Source organism: Heteronotia binoei, chromosome 9, assembly GCF_032191835.1.
Source record: "Heteronotia binoei isolate CCM8104 ecotype False Entrance Well chromosome 9, APGP_CSIRO_Hbin_v1, whole genome shotgun sequence".
NCBI lineage: Eukaryota > Metazoa > Chordata > Lepidosauria > Squamata > Gekkonidae > Heteronotia > Heteronotia binoei.
In genome coordinates this window covers 77,249,606-77,267,953 of record NC_083231.1, presented here as the reverse complement: position 1 = coordinate 77,267,953, position 18,348 = coordinate 77,249,606, and the positions used below count along the sequence as shown (strand labels likewise).

Below are 18,348 nucleotides of genomic sequence, written 5' to 3'. Positions count from 1 at the left end.
ATTTGCGGGACTTGTGTCAGCGGTTCATGCAACAGACATACTAGCACTGATCAATTAATCATCAAAGCCACAGATGAATAGACTTCTGTAGCCCTTCTGCAGCCGCAGAAACACCAGTAGTAACCTCCAAATCTCAACAGGCAGTGCTGGCTGCCAAAAGAGAGCTCCCATTCTGCTTGATGGGAGCTCACACTCTAGTTCACACGCAGCTGTCAGGCAGTTAGGCAAAGAGAGAGAGCTAGAGTGTAGAGAAAAGGGAACTAGAAGTCATTCCTCAGCGTGAAAACAGTAGGATTGGGGTTGTTTGGTGCTTACTCAGGGTTCTGAGACACCTGTTCGTCTGCTCAAGCCAAGAAGAAGGGCTCAGCCAGTGGGTTCTTCAGCTGAGGACCCATACTCTCCCTCAGTAGGATTTCTGAACCCTCAGTTTCTTCCCTCCTTTTGTCCTTTGGACCTTGGATATGATAATAATGACATTGGCTTGTAATTTCTTGTCAAAATCAGGTCTTGTCCATTTTTAGGTATTAAGGTTATGTTGGCCTTTTTCCACATATCTGGCCTCTTTCCTCCCTGTAAAATATAGTTAATTGTATTTTGTAAAGATTGTAAAATGTTATCCTCAAAGCATTTGTGCGTTAGTGTTAAAGCTACAGGAACTGTTTTCTTTTACTCTTTTTGCCTGTTAAAGAGATATTTGCTTTTGGATTTTAATTAGCAATGGCAGTCACCAGGAAAAGGGGCTTGATTGATCAATTCCTTGAAAAAACACACTTGAGTTGCTTCAGAAATTATTTGATCAGATTGGTAGTAAGGTTTGTAAAACTGGAAAAGAAGATGAAGGAAGATATTTAAAAGCTAGAAAGCTCTATAAAGCAACTAACTGGGAAGGTAACACAAATCAATGATAAAGTGTAAACTATGGAGACTAAAACAGAAGCAATAGACAAAGAGTTGGAAAGATAACTAGATAATTTTGCCTTATTGGAACTGAGAAAGAATTTTGTTTAAGATTCAGATCCATTCCAGAGTTTTCTGATTTTTTTTAGCGAAAGGGTTGTTAAAGTCTTGGTAAATTTTTAGGATTTGGAAGAAGAAGATATGAATTCTGAAACTGACAAAGTCTATAAGAATAAATTGTAGATTTACCAGAACAAAACATGGTCCAAGGAACACATTGGCTGCATTTTGAAGAAAACAAGTCTTGCAACAGCATTTTAATACAAAACTGAAAATGGATAATACAGATATAATCATATTGAAAGAAACACCTACTAGAATGCTACATAAAAAGAACTAATACAACTGAAAAAACTAAAAGACCGATTTCCCACTAGCCTTACACTGTTCTCATGCTCCTCTTCTCTGCGAGGCTTCTATCGGATTTCACACTATCTGCCCTGGGGCTGCAACTAGCTTCGCCTTTTTTGCATGGCAAACAGAAACTGGTTTTAGAGGATCTTGTTTGCTGCATGAAAAAGGCGGAGCAAGTTGCAGCCCTGTGGCAGATAGTGTGAAATCCAACAGAAGTTTGCAGATAAGAGGAGAGTGAGAGTGAGGTAAGGCTAGTGCAAAATCATTCCCAAACAGAAAAGGATCCCGTTTTGATGGGATAAACTGGGAGGATTATTCCTTACTTTCGAACAGCAGAAATTAGAGTAAATTCTGTCTAAGAGGTGAGAGAATTTCTAGAAAGATTTAAAAGAGAGTGGAGGAGATGTAAGCAGATACCCAAGAAGAGACTGCACATGATTCACAACACTTGGAACAGGAACTGGAAAAGGAGAATATTGTAGTAGACAATGCAAGTTTTGATTTTTCTAAACTCAGGGTTTAAATATGGATTGCAAATACCTAATATGGAATATAAATGAAGCAAATGCTCCTCAAAGAGAAAAAAAAAATCATTATTTGAAAAGGTCAAAAGAAGACATTATTTGCCTACAAGACACCCATATAAAATATTTGGCCAATCAAACTTTGGATGAAAAATTTATTTTGGCAGATATCAAATAAGAAAAATGGAGGTGTATTGTATATCAACCCCCAATTAAAACCAGAACTAACATGGCAGATTGTTAGCAGTAGAAATTAAGTAGAAATTAATTTACTTAGAGTTAAAAGAAAACCTAACGCAACGGTCACTTCGAGATTAGACTACTGCAATGCCCTCTACATGGGGCTGCCCTTATACCGAACACGGAGGCTTCAGGTAGTCCAGAACGCGGCGGCCAGGCTGCTGGAGGGACTACCACGGTGGGAAACTGCACGGCCTGGGCTGCGGGATCTACATTGGCTGCCGGTTGTCTACCGTGTTCGCTATAAGGTGCTGGTTATCACCTTTAAAGCCCTATATGGCCGAGGACCTGCCTACCTAAAGGACCGCCTCTCCCCATATGTGCCCCAGAGAGCACTGAGATCCAGCTCACAGAACTTACTGACAATCCCTGGGCCAAGAGAAGCCAGGCTGAGGGCCACTAGGGAGCAGGCCTTCTCGGTGATAGCCCCTCGCTGGTGGAACGACCTTCCAGAGATGGTGCGAGCCCTGCGGGACTTGAACCAATTCCGCAGGGCTTGCAAAACATGTCTCTTTCAGCTGGCCTTTGAGATGGAACCCGACTAATTTGATGAATGGACAACTAGTCATCTTGTGGATATCACGACTACAGCATTTAGCACCTATTTTATTATATATTTAACTTTTAAATAATTTTTACTGTAACTGATATTTAAAATTGTTTATGTTGTTTTATGATTCATGGGATTCCCATGTCTGTCAGCCGCCCTGAGCCCGCCCCGGCGGGGAGGGCGGGATATAAAAATAAAATATTATTATTATTATTATTATTATTATTATTATTATTATTATTATTATTATTATTATTATTATTATTATTAATATTTAAGGTTTATTGGATTTATATCCTGCCCTCCCCACCAAACCAGGCTCAAGGTGGCTCACAACCAGTAAAATCGACAATACATTCATATTACATCATAAAATAAAATTAAACAATTAAAACAGTCTGCTGCTAATATCATTTGGTATTATCTCATTTCAGATGACATTCAGTATATATTAGATGTATATCAGTCACACCATATCTTTCATTTCAGATCAATTAAAGGCTTGCTGGAATAGTGTTGCCTTACAGGCCTTGTGGAACTGGGCCAAGTCTTGTGAGACCCTAACCTCTTCCGGCAGCTGATTCCACCAGTAGGGGGCAGCAATCGAGAAGCCTCTCTCTCTGGTGGACTTTAATCTAGCCTCCCTTGGCCTGGGGATCATGAATAGATTTTGCGTCCCAGATCTAAGTACCGTCTGGGGAACATGTGGGGAGAGACGGTTCTTAAGGTAAACAGGTCATCGGCCATATAGGACTTTAAAGGTAATAACCAGCACCTTGTAGCAAATCTGGTATACTATTGGCAGCCAGTGCAGTTCCTGCAGCCCCGGCTGTATGTGCTCCCACTTTGGGAGCCCCAATAACAGCCTGGCCACCGTGTTCTGCACTAGCTGCAGTTTCTGGGTTGGAGACAGGGGCAGCCCCATGTAGAGGGCATTAGAGTAGTCCAATCTCGAGGTGACAGTTGCATAGATCACAGTTGCCAAGTCGCCATGCTCGAGGAAGGGAACCAACTGTCTCACCTGCCTGAGATGGAAAAAGACAGATTTGGTAGTGGCTGCTATCTGGGCCTCCATAGTTAAGGAAGGCTCCAGCAGCACCCCCAAGCTCCTGACCCTGGAGGCCATTATGGGTGGTGCCCCATCAAAAGCTGGTAAGGGAATTTCCCTGCCTGGACCGCTGCGACCCAGGCAAAGGACCTCTGTCTTCATTGGATTCAGCTTCAGTTGGCTTAGCCTGAGCCATTTTGCCACAGCTTGCAGTGCTAGGCCCAAATTTCCTGGGACACAGCCAGACTGGTCATTCATCAGTAGATAGAGCTGGGTGTCATCAGCATACTGATGGCAACCCAGCCATCTGAGCAAGGGGGCGCATATAGATGTTAAACAACATCGGGGAGAGCACCACCCTTTGAGGCACATCACAATTAAGTGAGTATCTCCGGGACAATTGACCCCTGATCACCACCCTTTGTCCCCAACCATAAAGGAAAGAGGAGAGCCATTGAAAGGCCAACCCCCGAATCCCTGCGTCAGCAAGATGGTGGGTCAGCAACTGGTGGTCAACCGTATCAAATGCAGCCAACACATCTAACACATATATTGGCCACTGTGTGACACAGAGTGTTGGACTGGATGGGCCATTGGCCTGATCTAACATGGCTTCTCTTATGTTCTTAACAACATCAGTACTGCTGAACTGCCTCAGTTCAGATTTAATATCGTGATTAAATGAAGCATTGCTACAAAAAGAAACATTTAAAAAAACTGTAAGAAAAAACTAAAACAATTTTTTGAAATCAACTTGAGAATGGTTTGGGATACCAAGTACTGCTTTTATTTGAGATCATTTGATACAACATAATGCTGAATTTAAGAAGACAGAAAATAAATTACAAAATATTTTGGATGACATTAAAAGAAAAGAGAGTGAATTTAAAGATTTTGTGGTGAATACAAATATTTCTCATCAAATCAGGCTTTTACAATAACAGTTATCAATGTTAACAGTAAGAGGAATGGAAATAAAATTGACCTATGTGCCTTTTTTAAAATAAAAAGGTTATTGATGATCTCCCCTCCTTCAACCTTACCTATAGCAATAGCTAGCAAAGACAACTGCTTTGTGGCTTTTTTATGGCAAAAATGTATGTTTGAAAGTAATTTGCTTGAATATGGTTATTCAGATTTCTAAAGTATGTTCTGGATTTCTTGGAAGACTGCATTTAGCTAGTTTTGAGTACAAAGGCATAATTCACAGCAGGATGTATGTCCAAACACATGTGAATTTCTTTTGTGCAATCCAAGCCACAATTCATATTAGTATATGGAAGGAATTGTGTTTGAAGATGCCAAAACAAATGAAGAAAAATGAAGGGAGGACCTGTGTCTTGCAAGGAAATGGGGAATTGGAATTCCATATAAACTATAAGCAATGATAATGCCTCTGAAGTACAGGCAGCTGCATCAGATCCTGTTGCAATGATAAATTGAATATATATAGCAAGGCTTGTGTGCACTGCTCTGGAAAATAATGAATCACTGAATACAGATGCCAGTGAAACACCCTGCAGGGGCTACTCCAAACAAATGAGGTATTGTAGTAAAACAAAATATTGGGAGCCAAATTACATGCTTCTTTGCACCCTGGGGAAATCTCCACTGGTACCTATAAGTCTGTAGGAGATGGAAACTGGTGTTATCACAGTTCTGCAATGGAAAGGATTGAGTCAGTCAGGAGTGAATGGAGTTACAGTATGATCCTCAGTATGATCCTTCAACTAATGCCCGCTTATATCAGTGCAACTTATTTCCAAATCACATTGCTTACAGACAAAGTTAGAGTCCAGTGGCACCTTTAGTTAGAGCCCAGTGACAAAATTTATTCAAGGTATGACCTTTCATGTGCAGACACACTTCTTCAGGTCCATCTATCTGTATCTATCAGATATGTGTTTCTGAAGAATTCTGCATGCAAATGAAAGCTCATGCCTTGAATAAAACTTTGTTGTTCTTAAAGGTGCTGCTGGAGTCTATCTTTGTTTTATTGCTTCAGACCAACATGACTACCCACCTGGGTCTATACTTAAGCAAGGCAGCCTTGAGAGAAAGATTATGTGACTAATAATGTGAATCTACCCAGAGTTTTTTTTTCCTTGTCCACCAATACTATCTTAAAGCAGGTCTTTTCAGTAACCTACCCAATTAAATTCAGTGGGGCTTAATCCCAGGAACATGCTCTCAGGATTGCACTATATGTCAAATGGCATCTGTGGATTTAGACCAGAGTAATTCTGCAAAGGACTACCCTGTAACCTCTTGTTCATGTTTATTATTATGAATAATATCAGGGTGCAGATACAGGACTGTCATCAATGTAATTACAGTGTACCATCCTTTTTATTTCTTGTAGATTCTTATGTTGACATATCAATATAGTGTCATAGTGATAGTTTAAGCTGATTCTCTGAATTCTCAGCTTTCATTTTTAAGTACATTTCTTACCCTTACATACCCTTACCCTTAAGTAAGTCCTTTCCCTTACACAGAGCTCTTTTTCTTGCAGGAGCTCCTCTGCATATTAGACCACGTCTCCCTGATGTAGCCAGTCCTCCAAGAGCTTAGAGGCTCTTAGTACAAGGGCTACTGTAAGCTCCAGGAGGATTGGCTACATCAGGGGTGTGTGGCCTAATATGCAGAGAAGCTCCTGCTAGAAAAAGAGCCCTGCCCTTACAGAACTTTGCTTTATATATCCCTAAGGGACAGGAATAGAGTGTTCTCTGTGTGTGTGTTGTTTAAATGAAGACTGGAACCTGCTTAAATTATTGCCACAATACTATATCAATAGTTCCATGACTTTTAAAAAATCAAAACCAGCTGTGAGGAACTGTGGGGAACTGAATCCTGAAATAGAGGCATTGACATGAATTGGTGATTTTCAATATGGATCAGCAAGTCAACACAGTTATGGGAGAGGGGATAAAAGGATTTCACCAAATTTTATTTAGTGCTTGTTTATAGACTCTGAGAATTCTGAAGCGTACTAGAGATTCTAAGCATGAGTCCAAGAGAGTTATTCCAAGCTTAACAAGCAGTGTGATCTAATGTGTACTATACTGGACAAAATTTACTAGGCCTTTCATTCAGGTTTGCATGGTAAGGGCTGTATTGATAAAAGTGAGAGCTGAACAGGTAGAAGTGTGCAGAATTTGAATATTTTTTTTGAACTGCTAAAAATGAACATTAAGCAAAGTTAAAATGAATTCTGTCCATATAAAACCTCAATTATATCAATCATATCTGCCATTACTGTACCTTTTATAGTCTTCTGAAACAGAATACCCACTGGCTGGCTTGGTAAATTTATTGCATACCATTCTTCTCTATGGGATCATAATTCAAATCTTCCCTATACTGTCTGAAAATATCATTCTGATTAGACAGCTGTAGGGAGTAAAAAAGGAAGAGAACCATAAAAATGCAGGGCATAAATAGAACTGAAGATTAAAAGCTATGGATTTGCTTCAGGTTATTTTCCACTTACTTATTTCCACAATGGCCATGACTCAAAAGGATGACGGCAGAAATATGGCCTTGTTTTATTTTCTTTTTCAAATACACATTTGAGCAATTCTCTCTGTACATTCTGGAACTAGTGCAATGCTATTCCAATGGCTTCCTCAAGGCTCTGTGTTTCATGGAGCAATTTAGACATTATAGTTTTACCCATCACAGGTACTAATACAAAGGCAAAAGATGTGAGATGGAACTCATTATCTTCACAACCTTTATAAAGTGACCTTTGCAAGAATATGATAGCATTGGTCCTTTGTTGCTTTTAGACGTGTAATTGTGTAGTTTTAAATTAAGTAGGTGGAGAAAAAAGATGTCCTCCCTTTATATTACATGGCGTTTTATTTACTATTTGTTATATGCCAATAAAAGGCTAACTACAGTGGCCTCAAACATCTTAAGAAGCAGCTGGACCTGAAAGTTATATAGACATTAGATAACTATAAGGGGTAAATGAATGAATGTTTTGAATAAAAGAAAGGAAGATATTAATAAAAAGTTAGGATATGTCACTTTAGATTTCCTAAAGGTACTTAGAGTACCATTGATTTCAATAGAGAGTTAAACCCCAAGTCAAAAGTGCTTAATTTTGACTAGCTGTTCCTTTGGTGTTTCATTTATTACATATTTAAAATGTCTAGACCACCTTGTACAAAAAGGCTTAGGCCAGGAAATCACGTTCTTATAAACATATATTAAATATATTAAGCCATAAAAACATCACAGCATATGCTAAAAATCTTTGGCACATGACAATCCTGCCGCTATATCAAGAGTGAGTCACAGGAGGAACTTTATAACATCTGAGGTTTTCAACACAAACAAATCACATACTCACAGCAGGCACAGAAGGGTTAGCTGCCAAAAGCTTGTGTGTGCATCCGGTGTGTTACTGCAGCCAAGATCTGAGCAGGGACACACAGGGTCCATAGACAGCAACTCATTTCCAGGTCAGCCACAAGCTTTTCCTATCTCTGTTTACAGAGGCTATGCTAAATTTAACTCAGCATGAAGAACAGTTTAGTTTTGCATCTTTTACCTCTGTCTACATTTGTAAGTCCAATTATGTGGTCAGCGAATGCATAGGGATGTTTCTTCTATGAAAATTGGTTTGAGGTCATGTTTGCTTTTATTATAAGTGTTTTAGGATGTGTTAATAGTTGGCTAATGTGGTATTCTGGTTTTATCATTCATACTTTTTTAACACAGTGAAAGAGGAGCACTTGGCCATGAATATGAGATTTATAATCATGTGCACCATACCTTAGGAATGGCATACACTTCAGTTAACCTCTTTGCTGCCTCTTTGGGTACATATTAGAAATGTCCACTTTCACAAATAATGTTGGATTTCCCTGCAAGGGCTTCTGTGTTCCAATTAAGTATTGACTATATTCTAGCAACATATCAACGTTCTGTAAAATTACGGAGAGAGGAAGGTGAGGTCATACTCATGAGCTTTATTCTGATACTACAAGAGCTAGTTCATGCATATACTCATACACTTCATGTATGAACAAAGCAGGAGTCAAGTTGCATCTTTAAGACCAACCAATTTTTATTTAGAATGTAAGCTTTCATGTGCTCTTAAGCACACTTCATCAGACAAGGAATCCAGCACAGTGAGCAAAGCCATACATAGCTGAGCAGAGCCATACATAGCTGGTATGCAGTGGCCCAGAATGCAACATGGTACAAATTTAAGAACCAATGACAGTGAAGTAAAATTATCTGGTAGGCAGTGGTTTAGAATGTAAAATGGTACAATGACAGAATAGTAAAATTAACAAATTTAGCAAACCTTTGATCTGAGTAGCATGAGCATGCGAAAGCAACAAAACAGCAGTATGCAATAAAATTAACAAATTGAGCAAACCTTTGATCTCATGCTACTCATGTTAATGATCTCATGTTAATTTTACTGCATACTGCTGTTTTGTTGCTTTCGCATGCTCATGCTACTCAGATCAAAGGTTTGCTCAATTTGCACTATCTTTTAGAAAAATGAGCCATAATATTAGCCAGAGTGAGCTGATTTCTGTAGAAATGCTGCAGCTGTACAACCTCTAGCCCAAAGAGGTCCATCAGACATTGCTTTCATGAAGTTTTTGTGCAATGATGATCAAAATTTTGAATAACCATTCTGTTCTTTATTAATTACCGCTATGGCTTTCTTTCTTTCTTTCTTTCTTTCTTTCTTTCTTTCTTTCTTTCTTTCTTTCTTTCTTTCTTTCTTTCTTTCTTTCTTTCTTTCTTTCTTTCTTTCTTTCTCACTGTGATAGTTATTATTTTTATCCTGGGAGTATCCTTGAGGGGCACTTAAATGGCTTTGTAGAATTCATTATTTATAGATCAAGCCCCTTCTTTTCTTGTGGTAGGAAAAACATGTAATTTCACAGACATCAGTATGTGGCAATAATTGGGAATTGGTGATGAGAGACAAAAACAAATTTCCCGAAGCAAATATTGTCCAAGACATTTCTTTTTTTGCTGACAATGGGCTGAGATTAGCAGAAATATCCTTGGGGTTCTATCACAGTCGAGGGTGCTTTCAAAGGCAGATATGAAAAAAGGCCAATATTTTTGTTGATATATCTATTTTCCCCCTAACAACGCATATTCCTTTTAATTGAGCAACATTCATAGCCTCTCATCAAAAGATCCATGGGTGTTCCAGCGCACAGTTCCTCTGTGAGCAAGCTTTTTTATTTACTGAACAGAATTGTACTTGCACTCCTTGGACAAAGGCACAACAAGATAACATTGTATTTGACTTTTTAAAAATTAAATAACTGATCTGTATTATCAAACTATTCACTCAGCTTTAAGTGCAGGTTGCAACTAATGCTGCACAGGCAACCCATAGTGGTTCCCATGATACTGAAGCCATGGCAAAAGCACAGAATGCTGCCCCAGAGTCACTGTCACCACGACCCTGAGTTGGCGCCCATCCCTACCCTGCCTGAGCCACACTAGCTCAAGCAAGAGGCAGCCCTCACCTCATATAAGGCAGGTTCACATAGCAGCTGCTGAACCAGCTGCTATCCTGGAGGGGGCATGCATCAGCTGCTGAGCCAGCAGGCTATTACTACCTATGCCCCAAAGGAGGCAGGCAGTGGCTGGCCAGCCACTCCCAGAATTCCAGAGGAAACAGGTGGCTAAGCCATAGGTAGTGGGCCCATGCACAGCAGCCAAGCCAGCTGACTTCTGCCTGCCACACCCCCAAATGGGTGAGGGGGAACTGAAACAGAGAATTGCTCTCCAACCCTCAGAGGCAGGGCCAATCTGACTGGCTGCTCCTTGAGCCCCAAAGCCAGAGCTGGCAGCTATTAATTAAATTTTGTGAACACATTTTTCCTTTCAGATGTTCTCCCAAGGAAGAGCTTGTGTCAAAAATATTGCATTTTCTCAGGGCAGAAACCATTGTTGTTCTTCATCACAGTCATCACCACCATTATCATTTGGCAGCTTATTTCCTGTACAGAATTGTGGTGAGTGGTACTTTGCCCACTGTCATCCCCTGTGCCATAAAGCAGCTATGGTTCAGTCAGATGTTACCCAGTATGAAGAGAGCACCTTCTCCATGTCTCCATGCTGTACAGCTGTCCCCCCCAGCCTTTTTTTTTTTTTTGGCTGTTGGGGCTATAGTCAGTAGATATTTTGTTAGTGCTTGCTGGTAGAGCTGTCATTCTTCAAGGTTCAACTCTGTCTCCAGGATTTCCAGAAGAGACAGGCTAGTACACGTGTTTACAAACAGGTGCACACAAACTCCCACACGTTTTATATGAACAACTTGTCATGTCATTCAGTGCGTAGCTGCTGCATGAACAATCCAAAATTTTAACATCTTATAGTACAATTATGACTTTCAAGTGTATCTTTAACTACATGTGTTGCTTAGTTTCAATCAGTAAAGAGTGGGAATATTGTAGAGGAAGTGAATATATCATATAGCAATTAGGATTGCCAGTTGCAGGATGAGGATTGCCAGCTGCTGAAGATTTGGGGGTGGAATCTGGGGAGAGTGGAGCTCAGAATCATGTGATGACATGGAGGGCGTTTTCGCACAGAGCTTACCCTGGAGCGACGTCCCTCTTCACCACGCAGTGTCTGTGTGGATTTCGCACCAACTGTTCCGGAGAACCAGGAAGAGCCGTTAAGTGCAAAGCCTTTTGCGTCGCAAATGTAAACCGCTAAAACCCAGTTTACGTTAGCGACGCAAAAGCCGCGGCTCTTCGCGGCTCTTCCTGGTTCTGCGGAGCAGTTGGTGCGAAATCCGCGCAGATGCTGCACGGTGAAGAGGAACGTCACTCCAGGGGTAAGCTCTGTGTGAAAACACCCGGAGTCTACACTTCAAATCTGCCTTTTTCTCCAGGTATCGCTGTAATCTGGAGATCAGATGGAGATCCTTTAGGAGCTTGACCAGGCCTCATTTTGGGTAGGAGCTCAAAGGAGCGGTGCTCCGGAACTTCTACATTTTATTGTGCTCTTTCTTTCTAAATCCTCCTCCCAAAATGCTTGCCTCTGGGTTCCATTGTTCAACCCCCCTGTGAGAATTTTGCTGAACTATAAGATTTGACAAACTTGCTAATATTTTTCCCCACCAAAAATGAGAAAATAACCAAAACATATAAAACAGACAGATGGAAATTTCATCATGCCACTGTGGCCACATAGGAGAAAGAAATTTAAAAAGTGTGATGGGAGTAAGGTTTTATTATGACAATTATAATTCAAGAAGCATTTTAATGTAAATGTTGAGCTGATATAATTTAGAACACCTTCCGAAGATGTCAGGGGTATGTGGCATATGCAAATGAGAGTTGTGCTAATAAGCTCCAGCACCTCTTTTTCTATAAAATGATTCCTGAGCTTGAGAACTGTGTTCAGCAATGAATAACTGGGAGTGTGGTTTGGGAACTAATCTTTGGTATGAACATTACCAGGGTGTCCTTATCTGTGAAAGTGATAAGGCCTAAATTTATGTTTAACAATTAGTCAGATTGGTGTGGAGGGCTCTTACATTATTAAGATCTCTGGGCGTTTTCATTGCTCCCAAGTTTCCAGAAAAGTGAACTGAGAAGCCTTCTGTTACTTTGCACCTTAAGATTTCTAAGGGTGTGTGGTGTGGAGAACAGCTTGGTGCAGTGGGTAAGAGCAGCAGACTGTAATCTGGAGAACTGGGTTTGATTCCCCAATCCTCCACATGAAGCAATCTGGGTGACCTTGGGTCAGTCACAGTTCTCTCAGAGCTCAAGAAATATCTGGGGACCTTGGGGGTGGAGCCAGGAGATTTTGTGGGTGGATCCAGGAGCAAGGGTGTAACAAGCCCAATTGAACTCCAAAGGGAATTATGTTGGAATACAAGCTATGCACATTCCAGCCATTATATAGTTAACTGTTTGTTTACCTGATAGAGGAAGTGATGTATTGTGACCTAAACTCAATTGTGGGATGGTTCTTACTTTGCCCGCGAAAGTTGTGAACACAACATTGGTCAGAGAGGATGTTAGGTGTGAAATGCTTTGATCTTGTATGCAAGGTTTATTGCTCTTCTTCCTGGCGAAATGCTTTTTGGGGAGAAGAACAGTGAAGACAAAGAACGTAGCCATGTAGATAAGACGTAGATAGACTAGCTGGTAAGCTAGATGTTTTTCTGTTTTATCCCAAGTACCCTATCCTGATGTTTTCTAGTAAACTTTATTTCTTTTGCTAAGCTTAAGCCTCGACTCCAATTACTGCCACTCCAAACCTCTGAATTAACATGTATTTCCTAACATTTTGGTAGCAGATGATAAAAGATTCCAACAAATTATGACAATCATATTTAAAGAGACCACTCACCTTTTAAATGCTTTATCTCCATTTGGAAATAATGAAGGCTAGGGGAACTTTTTTTGAGGCTCATAGAATTGGATCCCTTGGTCCAATCTTTTTGGAACTTAAGGGGTGTTTTGAAGAGAGACACCGGATGCTATGCTGCAGATTTGGTGCATCTTTCGCAAAAAACAGTCCCCCTGAGCCCCAGATACCCTCATATCAATTCTCCATTATACCCTATGAGAATCTTTCTCCATAGGGTATAATGGAGTACCCAGCAGACATTACCCCCCTCCCCCGCTTTCTGAAAACCCTCAAGCGTGGGAATGGCCTTCAAACTGGGCGATTGGCAACTGGGGATTGGCAGCCCTAGAGCTCTCTCAGCCCCACCTACCTCACAGAGTGTCTGTTGTGGAGAGAAGAAGGGAAAACTATTGTAAGCTGCTCTGAGGCTCCATTGGGTAGTGAAAGTCAGGGTATAAAAACAACTCCTTCTTCTTCCTTTAAATCTCATGTTCTGCAAACATAGAGAGCAAATCCCTGGAGCTGAGAGGAGGATGTTCTGTGAGCATTTACCAGATGCAAAGAAGCAAATCCCTTGAATGAGAGGGGGATGTAGTGCAAGTGTTGCATGGGGTCTAAGCAGACAGAGACAGGGGAACTGGCAGAAAATACAAGGAACATCAGGCAGAACTATACAAGGCCTGCGTCTAGCTGTTGCCTTAGCAAAGTTTCATACCTGCCCTCAAAACTCTTACGTCCTAGCTAGGAAGAGCCAGTCAAATCATCAGGCCTGTTTTAACTTATTCAGAGGCACAAGTTCCACTGAAATATAGGCCAGGAATCTTAACATGATCATATGGTGATATAACAGTTGCCAACCTGCAGATGGGTCCTGAAGATCTCCCAGAACTAAAACTGGTTTTTGGACTGCAGAAAGAAAATACCGTAGTTCTTTTGTAGGGTATAAACTGTAGTGTATCAAGAAATGTCATGCGACCCGACGGGGGGGGCAACTGGGCAGTCCCAGGAGCCCCAGCGCCGGGAGCCTGTCCCTGCCTATCTCCAGCTGTGGCGGGAAGTTCAACGGGGCTGGATTGGCCCTACCAACCCAGTAGGCTGTACCCGGGATTGTACATAAGCGGGACCCGGCCCGCGTGTTCTCTCTCTTGCAACGTGCTCCTAATAAACCATGTTGCCCTACTCTCGTCTCCGCTTCGAGTACGTTACACTGGCGACGAAGGTGGGATCCTAGCCGCAGCGGCTACGACGGAGATCTGGGCAACAAGCGACTGTCGCCGCCATCATGGCCAACCAAAGCGGAATCACCGGCTACCTCGAGCCCTTCGACCCAACCAATCCAGAGGGATGGGAGTCCTACGCGGAGCGGGTCGAGTTCTACCTCCGGGCCAACAAGATCACTGACGCCGGAGCGAAGAGGGACGTTCTCATGAGCGTCTGCGGGCCTGCCACGTTCGAGATCGCCAAGGGTCTCTCGGCACCCGCCCGTCTGGCAGAGAAATCCTACGACGAGATCATCCGACTCCTCACGGGACACTTCTCACCACAGCCTTCGCGGGTGGCTCGCAGGTTCCTGTTCCACAAACAGGACCAGATCGCGGGCGAGTCCGCTGCAGACTACCTGGCGGCCCTCCGTAAACTCGCCGGGAACTGCAACCTCCCCCAACTGGAGGAAGCCCTGGCGGACAGATTCACGTGGGGCCTCCGCGACGAGAGGCTCCAGCAGAAGCTCTTCGCCAAAGAAGAGCTTACTCTCCAGGCCGCCTTCAGCGAAGCGGTGGCATGGGAACGAACCGCACGAACGTTTCCCCGGGCCAAGATGGAAGCTGCCCATCACGGAGAGCTGGACCAAGACAGCCCCGAGGAGGAGGAAGCCCATCAGCTACGCCGCCCAGCCGGGCCACCCAACAGAGCGACTCAACGCCCCCGAGCGACCGACCGACCACCAGCGTCGGAGAGAGCCCCAGCCACCAAGTGCGCCAGCTGCGGCGGCCCCCACGAGCGGAGAGACTGCCAATACCGGACCTGGGACTGCAGGAGCTGCGGAAAGACCGGCCACATTGCCAGGGCTTGCCGAGCCAAGCCCAACCGCAGGAAGCCGACCACGTACCACGAGTCCGCGGAGTCCCACGCGGTAGACTCCACGTCCCTACAGGTACTGAACTTGCCCCACGATTCCCCCGATAAAATCAAAGTGGCGGTCCTTATAGAGGGGAACCCCTGCCAAATGGAGGTGGACTCAGGGTCCTCCATTTCCCTTATTGCGGAAGAAACCCTAAGAGAGCTGTGTCCCCGCCAGCGGCTGCAACTTCGGCCGGCAGACTTCATACTCCGGGACTTCCAGAAGAACCCGGTGCAAATTGCGGGGTGGGCGCGGGTGCAAGTCGAGCGGGGGTCCTTCCACGGCCCGCTGGACATCCTGGTGGTTAAGCGCCAGCTGGCCACCCTGCTAGGTCTGGCCTGGTTCAAACCCTTGGGAATCCGCGTGGAGGGGGTGGGCCAGACCATAACGCCCCGGGGGTTCGGGGAGATTTGCAAGGAATTCCCTGAGGTATTCGATGGGTCCCTAGGGAGCTACCGGGGGCCGCCCATCTCCCTGCCCCTAGACCCCACGGTCAGACCGATTCGGCTCAAGGCCAGGAGGGTTCCGTTCGCCTTGAAACCTAAGATCGAGGCAGAGTTAGACCGCCTCACGGCACAAGGCGTCCTGGAGCCGGTGGACTACGCCACCTGGGAAACCCCCATCGTTACCCCCATCAAGCCAAACGGGGAGGTGCGGATCTGTGCCGATTATAAATGCACCATAAACAAGGCACTACAGGACAACCCCTATCCAGTGCCGGTGGTGAGCCATGTCCTGGCCGCCCTAGCGGGGGCTAGGATATTTGGGAAGCTAGACCTGGCCCAGGCCTACCAGCAGCTCCCAGTAGACAATAAGACGGCGGAGGCCCAAACGATCGTGACCCACAGGGGGGCTTTCCGGGTAAAGAGGCTTCAGTTTGGGGTTAGCGTCGCTCCGGGGATTTTCCAGAGCCTAATGGACGCTCTCCTTAAAGGGATCCCAGGAGTCCAGCCGTTTTTCGACGACGTTTTAGTCGCCGCCCCGGACCCCGATGAATTCGGCAACCGCCTTCGAGAGGTGCTCCGCCGGTTCCAGGCAGCGGGGCTCAAGGTCAAGAGAGAGAAATGCTTGCTGGGGGTTCCACGGGTAGAGTTTCTGGGGTTCGCCATTGACGCAGCAGGAATCCACCCCACGGAAGAAAAGACCCGAGCCATCGTGCAAGCCCCGGCTCCCACTTGTAAAGCGGAGCTCCAAAGCTTCTTGGGGGTGCTCAACTTTTACCACTCCTTCCTCCCCCACAAGGCAGCCCTGGCGGAGCCCCTTCACCGGCTGCTGGACAAAAAAGCCCCTTGGGTTTGGGGCAAACGACAGGCCGCGGCGTTTCAGGCGGTCAAGGACGTCCTGGTGTCCAATGCGGTGCTCCACCATTTTGACGAGGCCCTCCCCGTCATCCTGGCCTGCGATGCGTCGCCGTATGGGGTGGGAGCAGTCCTGGGGCACCAGCTTCCGGACGGGAGGGAGGTACCGGTCGCATATTACTCCCGCACGCTCACTTCAGCCGAGCGCAACTACGCGCAGATAGATAAAGAGGCCCTGGCAATCGTGGCAGGGGTCCGAAAGTTCCACGAGTATCTATATGGGAGAAGGTTCACCATTGCCACGGACCACAAGCCCCTCTTAGGTCTACTGGCCCCAGACCGACAAACCCCCCAAATACTCTCACAGCGCGTGTTGAGGTGGAACCAATTCCTCAACTCATACACGTACACACTGGTTCATAGGGCCGGCAAGGCTATGGGACACGCGGATGCGCTTAGCCGTTTGCCGCTTCCGGAGACGGGTCCGGACCCCGCACCCGCACACCAGGTCATGACGATAGAGAGCCTCCCAGAGCCGCCCCTCCACGCAACGGAGGTGGCCAAGGCCACCCAGAAACACAAGACACTGGCACGGGTGCTCGACTGGGTGGTGAGGGGGTGGCCAGAGGGAAACATGGGGGAAGAATTCAAGCCTTACAAGGCGAGGAGGGAGGAATTAGCCGCACACAAGGGCTGCATACTTTGGGGCAGTAGGGTAGTGATTCCACCTCCGCTCCAAAAGCGTGTTCTAGAATCCCTACACGAGACTCATCCCGGCATAGTGCGAATGAAGGCTCTGGCCAGGAGCTACGTCTGGTGGCCGGGAATGGACGGGGAGATTGAGGGCTGGGTCCGCGGGTGCCAGACCTGCCAGGAATCCCGGCCCGAGCCGCCCAGCGCCCCCGTCACTAGGTGGGAGTCCACCCGGAAACCATGGTCGAGACTCCATATCGACTTTGCGGGCCCATTCCAGGGGCAGACCTTCATCATAATAGTGGACTCCTACACCAAATGGCTGGAGGTCATCCCCGTAGGGTCCACCTCGTCCACAGCCGCGATCAGAGCTCTGCGCAGGGTCCTATGCACACATGGCATCCCGGACACCATAGTCTCTGATAACGGGGCCGCCTTCACCTCAGCCGACTTCCAGGCGTTCCTGCAAAGATACCTGATCAGGCACATAAGGTCGGCTCCCTTCCATCCGGCCACCAACGGCCAGGCGGAGCGGATGGTCCGCACAACAAAGGAGGCCCTCGGCCGAATTGTACAGGGGGACTGGGACCACAGGCTGGCCGCGTTCCTCTTCGATAATCGGATCACCCCCAACCCGGTCACAGGAGTCAGCCCGGCTGAGCTCCTCATGGGACGCAAACTCATAACCCGGCTGGACCGGCTGCATCCCGACCGGGCTTCAGACACCCGCGGGAGCCCCGAAGTCCGAGACGCCGCCCGGGGCTTCTTCGCGGGCGACCCAGTTTTCGCCCGAAACTATGCAAGGGGCCCCGATTGGGTGGCGGGGCGGGTACTGAGGGTAACCGGGTCCCGCCACTACGACATATCAACGGAGGGGGGCCAGGTACTACGGCGGCACATTGATCAGTTGAGGCGCCGCACCCTTCCGGAGGCCCCCACGGACACGGACGAGGCTATATCCAGCGAGGAGCCTAACGGAGACCGCCTAGGTGACGCGATCCCAACACCCGTGATGCGGGCGCCGGAGGTACCGGAACCGACCGAAACCGAGGGATCCGCGGAACCGGACGGGCCGCCCCCGTCCACTCCAGGACCTACCGAGGCACCATCCTCGGCGGCTGCGCCGCCGCCACCGGGACCCCCCAGACGGTCCACTCGGGAGCGCCGGCCCCCCGCATACTTACAGGACTTTGTACATT

At 45.8% G+C, this 18,348-nt stretch overlaps 1 protein-coding gene across 1 annotated transcript; it reads left to right on the top strand.

The window, feature by feature from the left end:
* Positions 1-17,219: 17,219 nt before the first annotated feature.
* LOC132577470 (uncharacterized protein K02A2.6-like) lies at positions 17,220-17,855 on the top strand (the record flags this gene model as incomplete). Its single annotated transcript, XM_060247258.1, has 1 exon — positions 17,220-17,855. A coding segment is annotated over exon 1 (612 nt), but the record flags the coding sequence as incomplete, so codon positions are not given.
* Between the last annotated feature and the right edge of the window lie 493 nt (positions 17,856-18,348).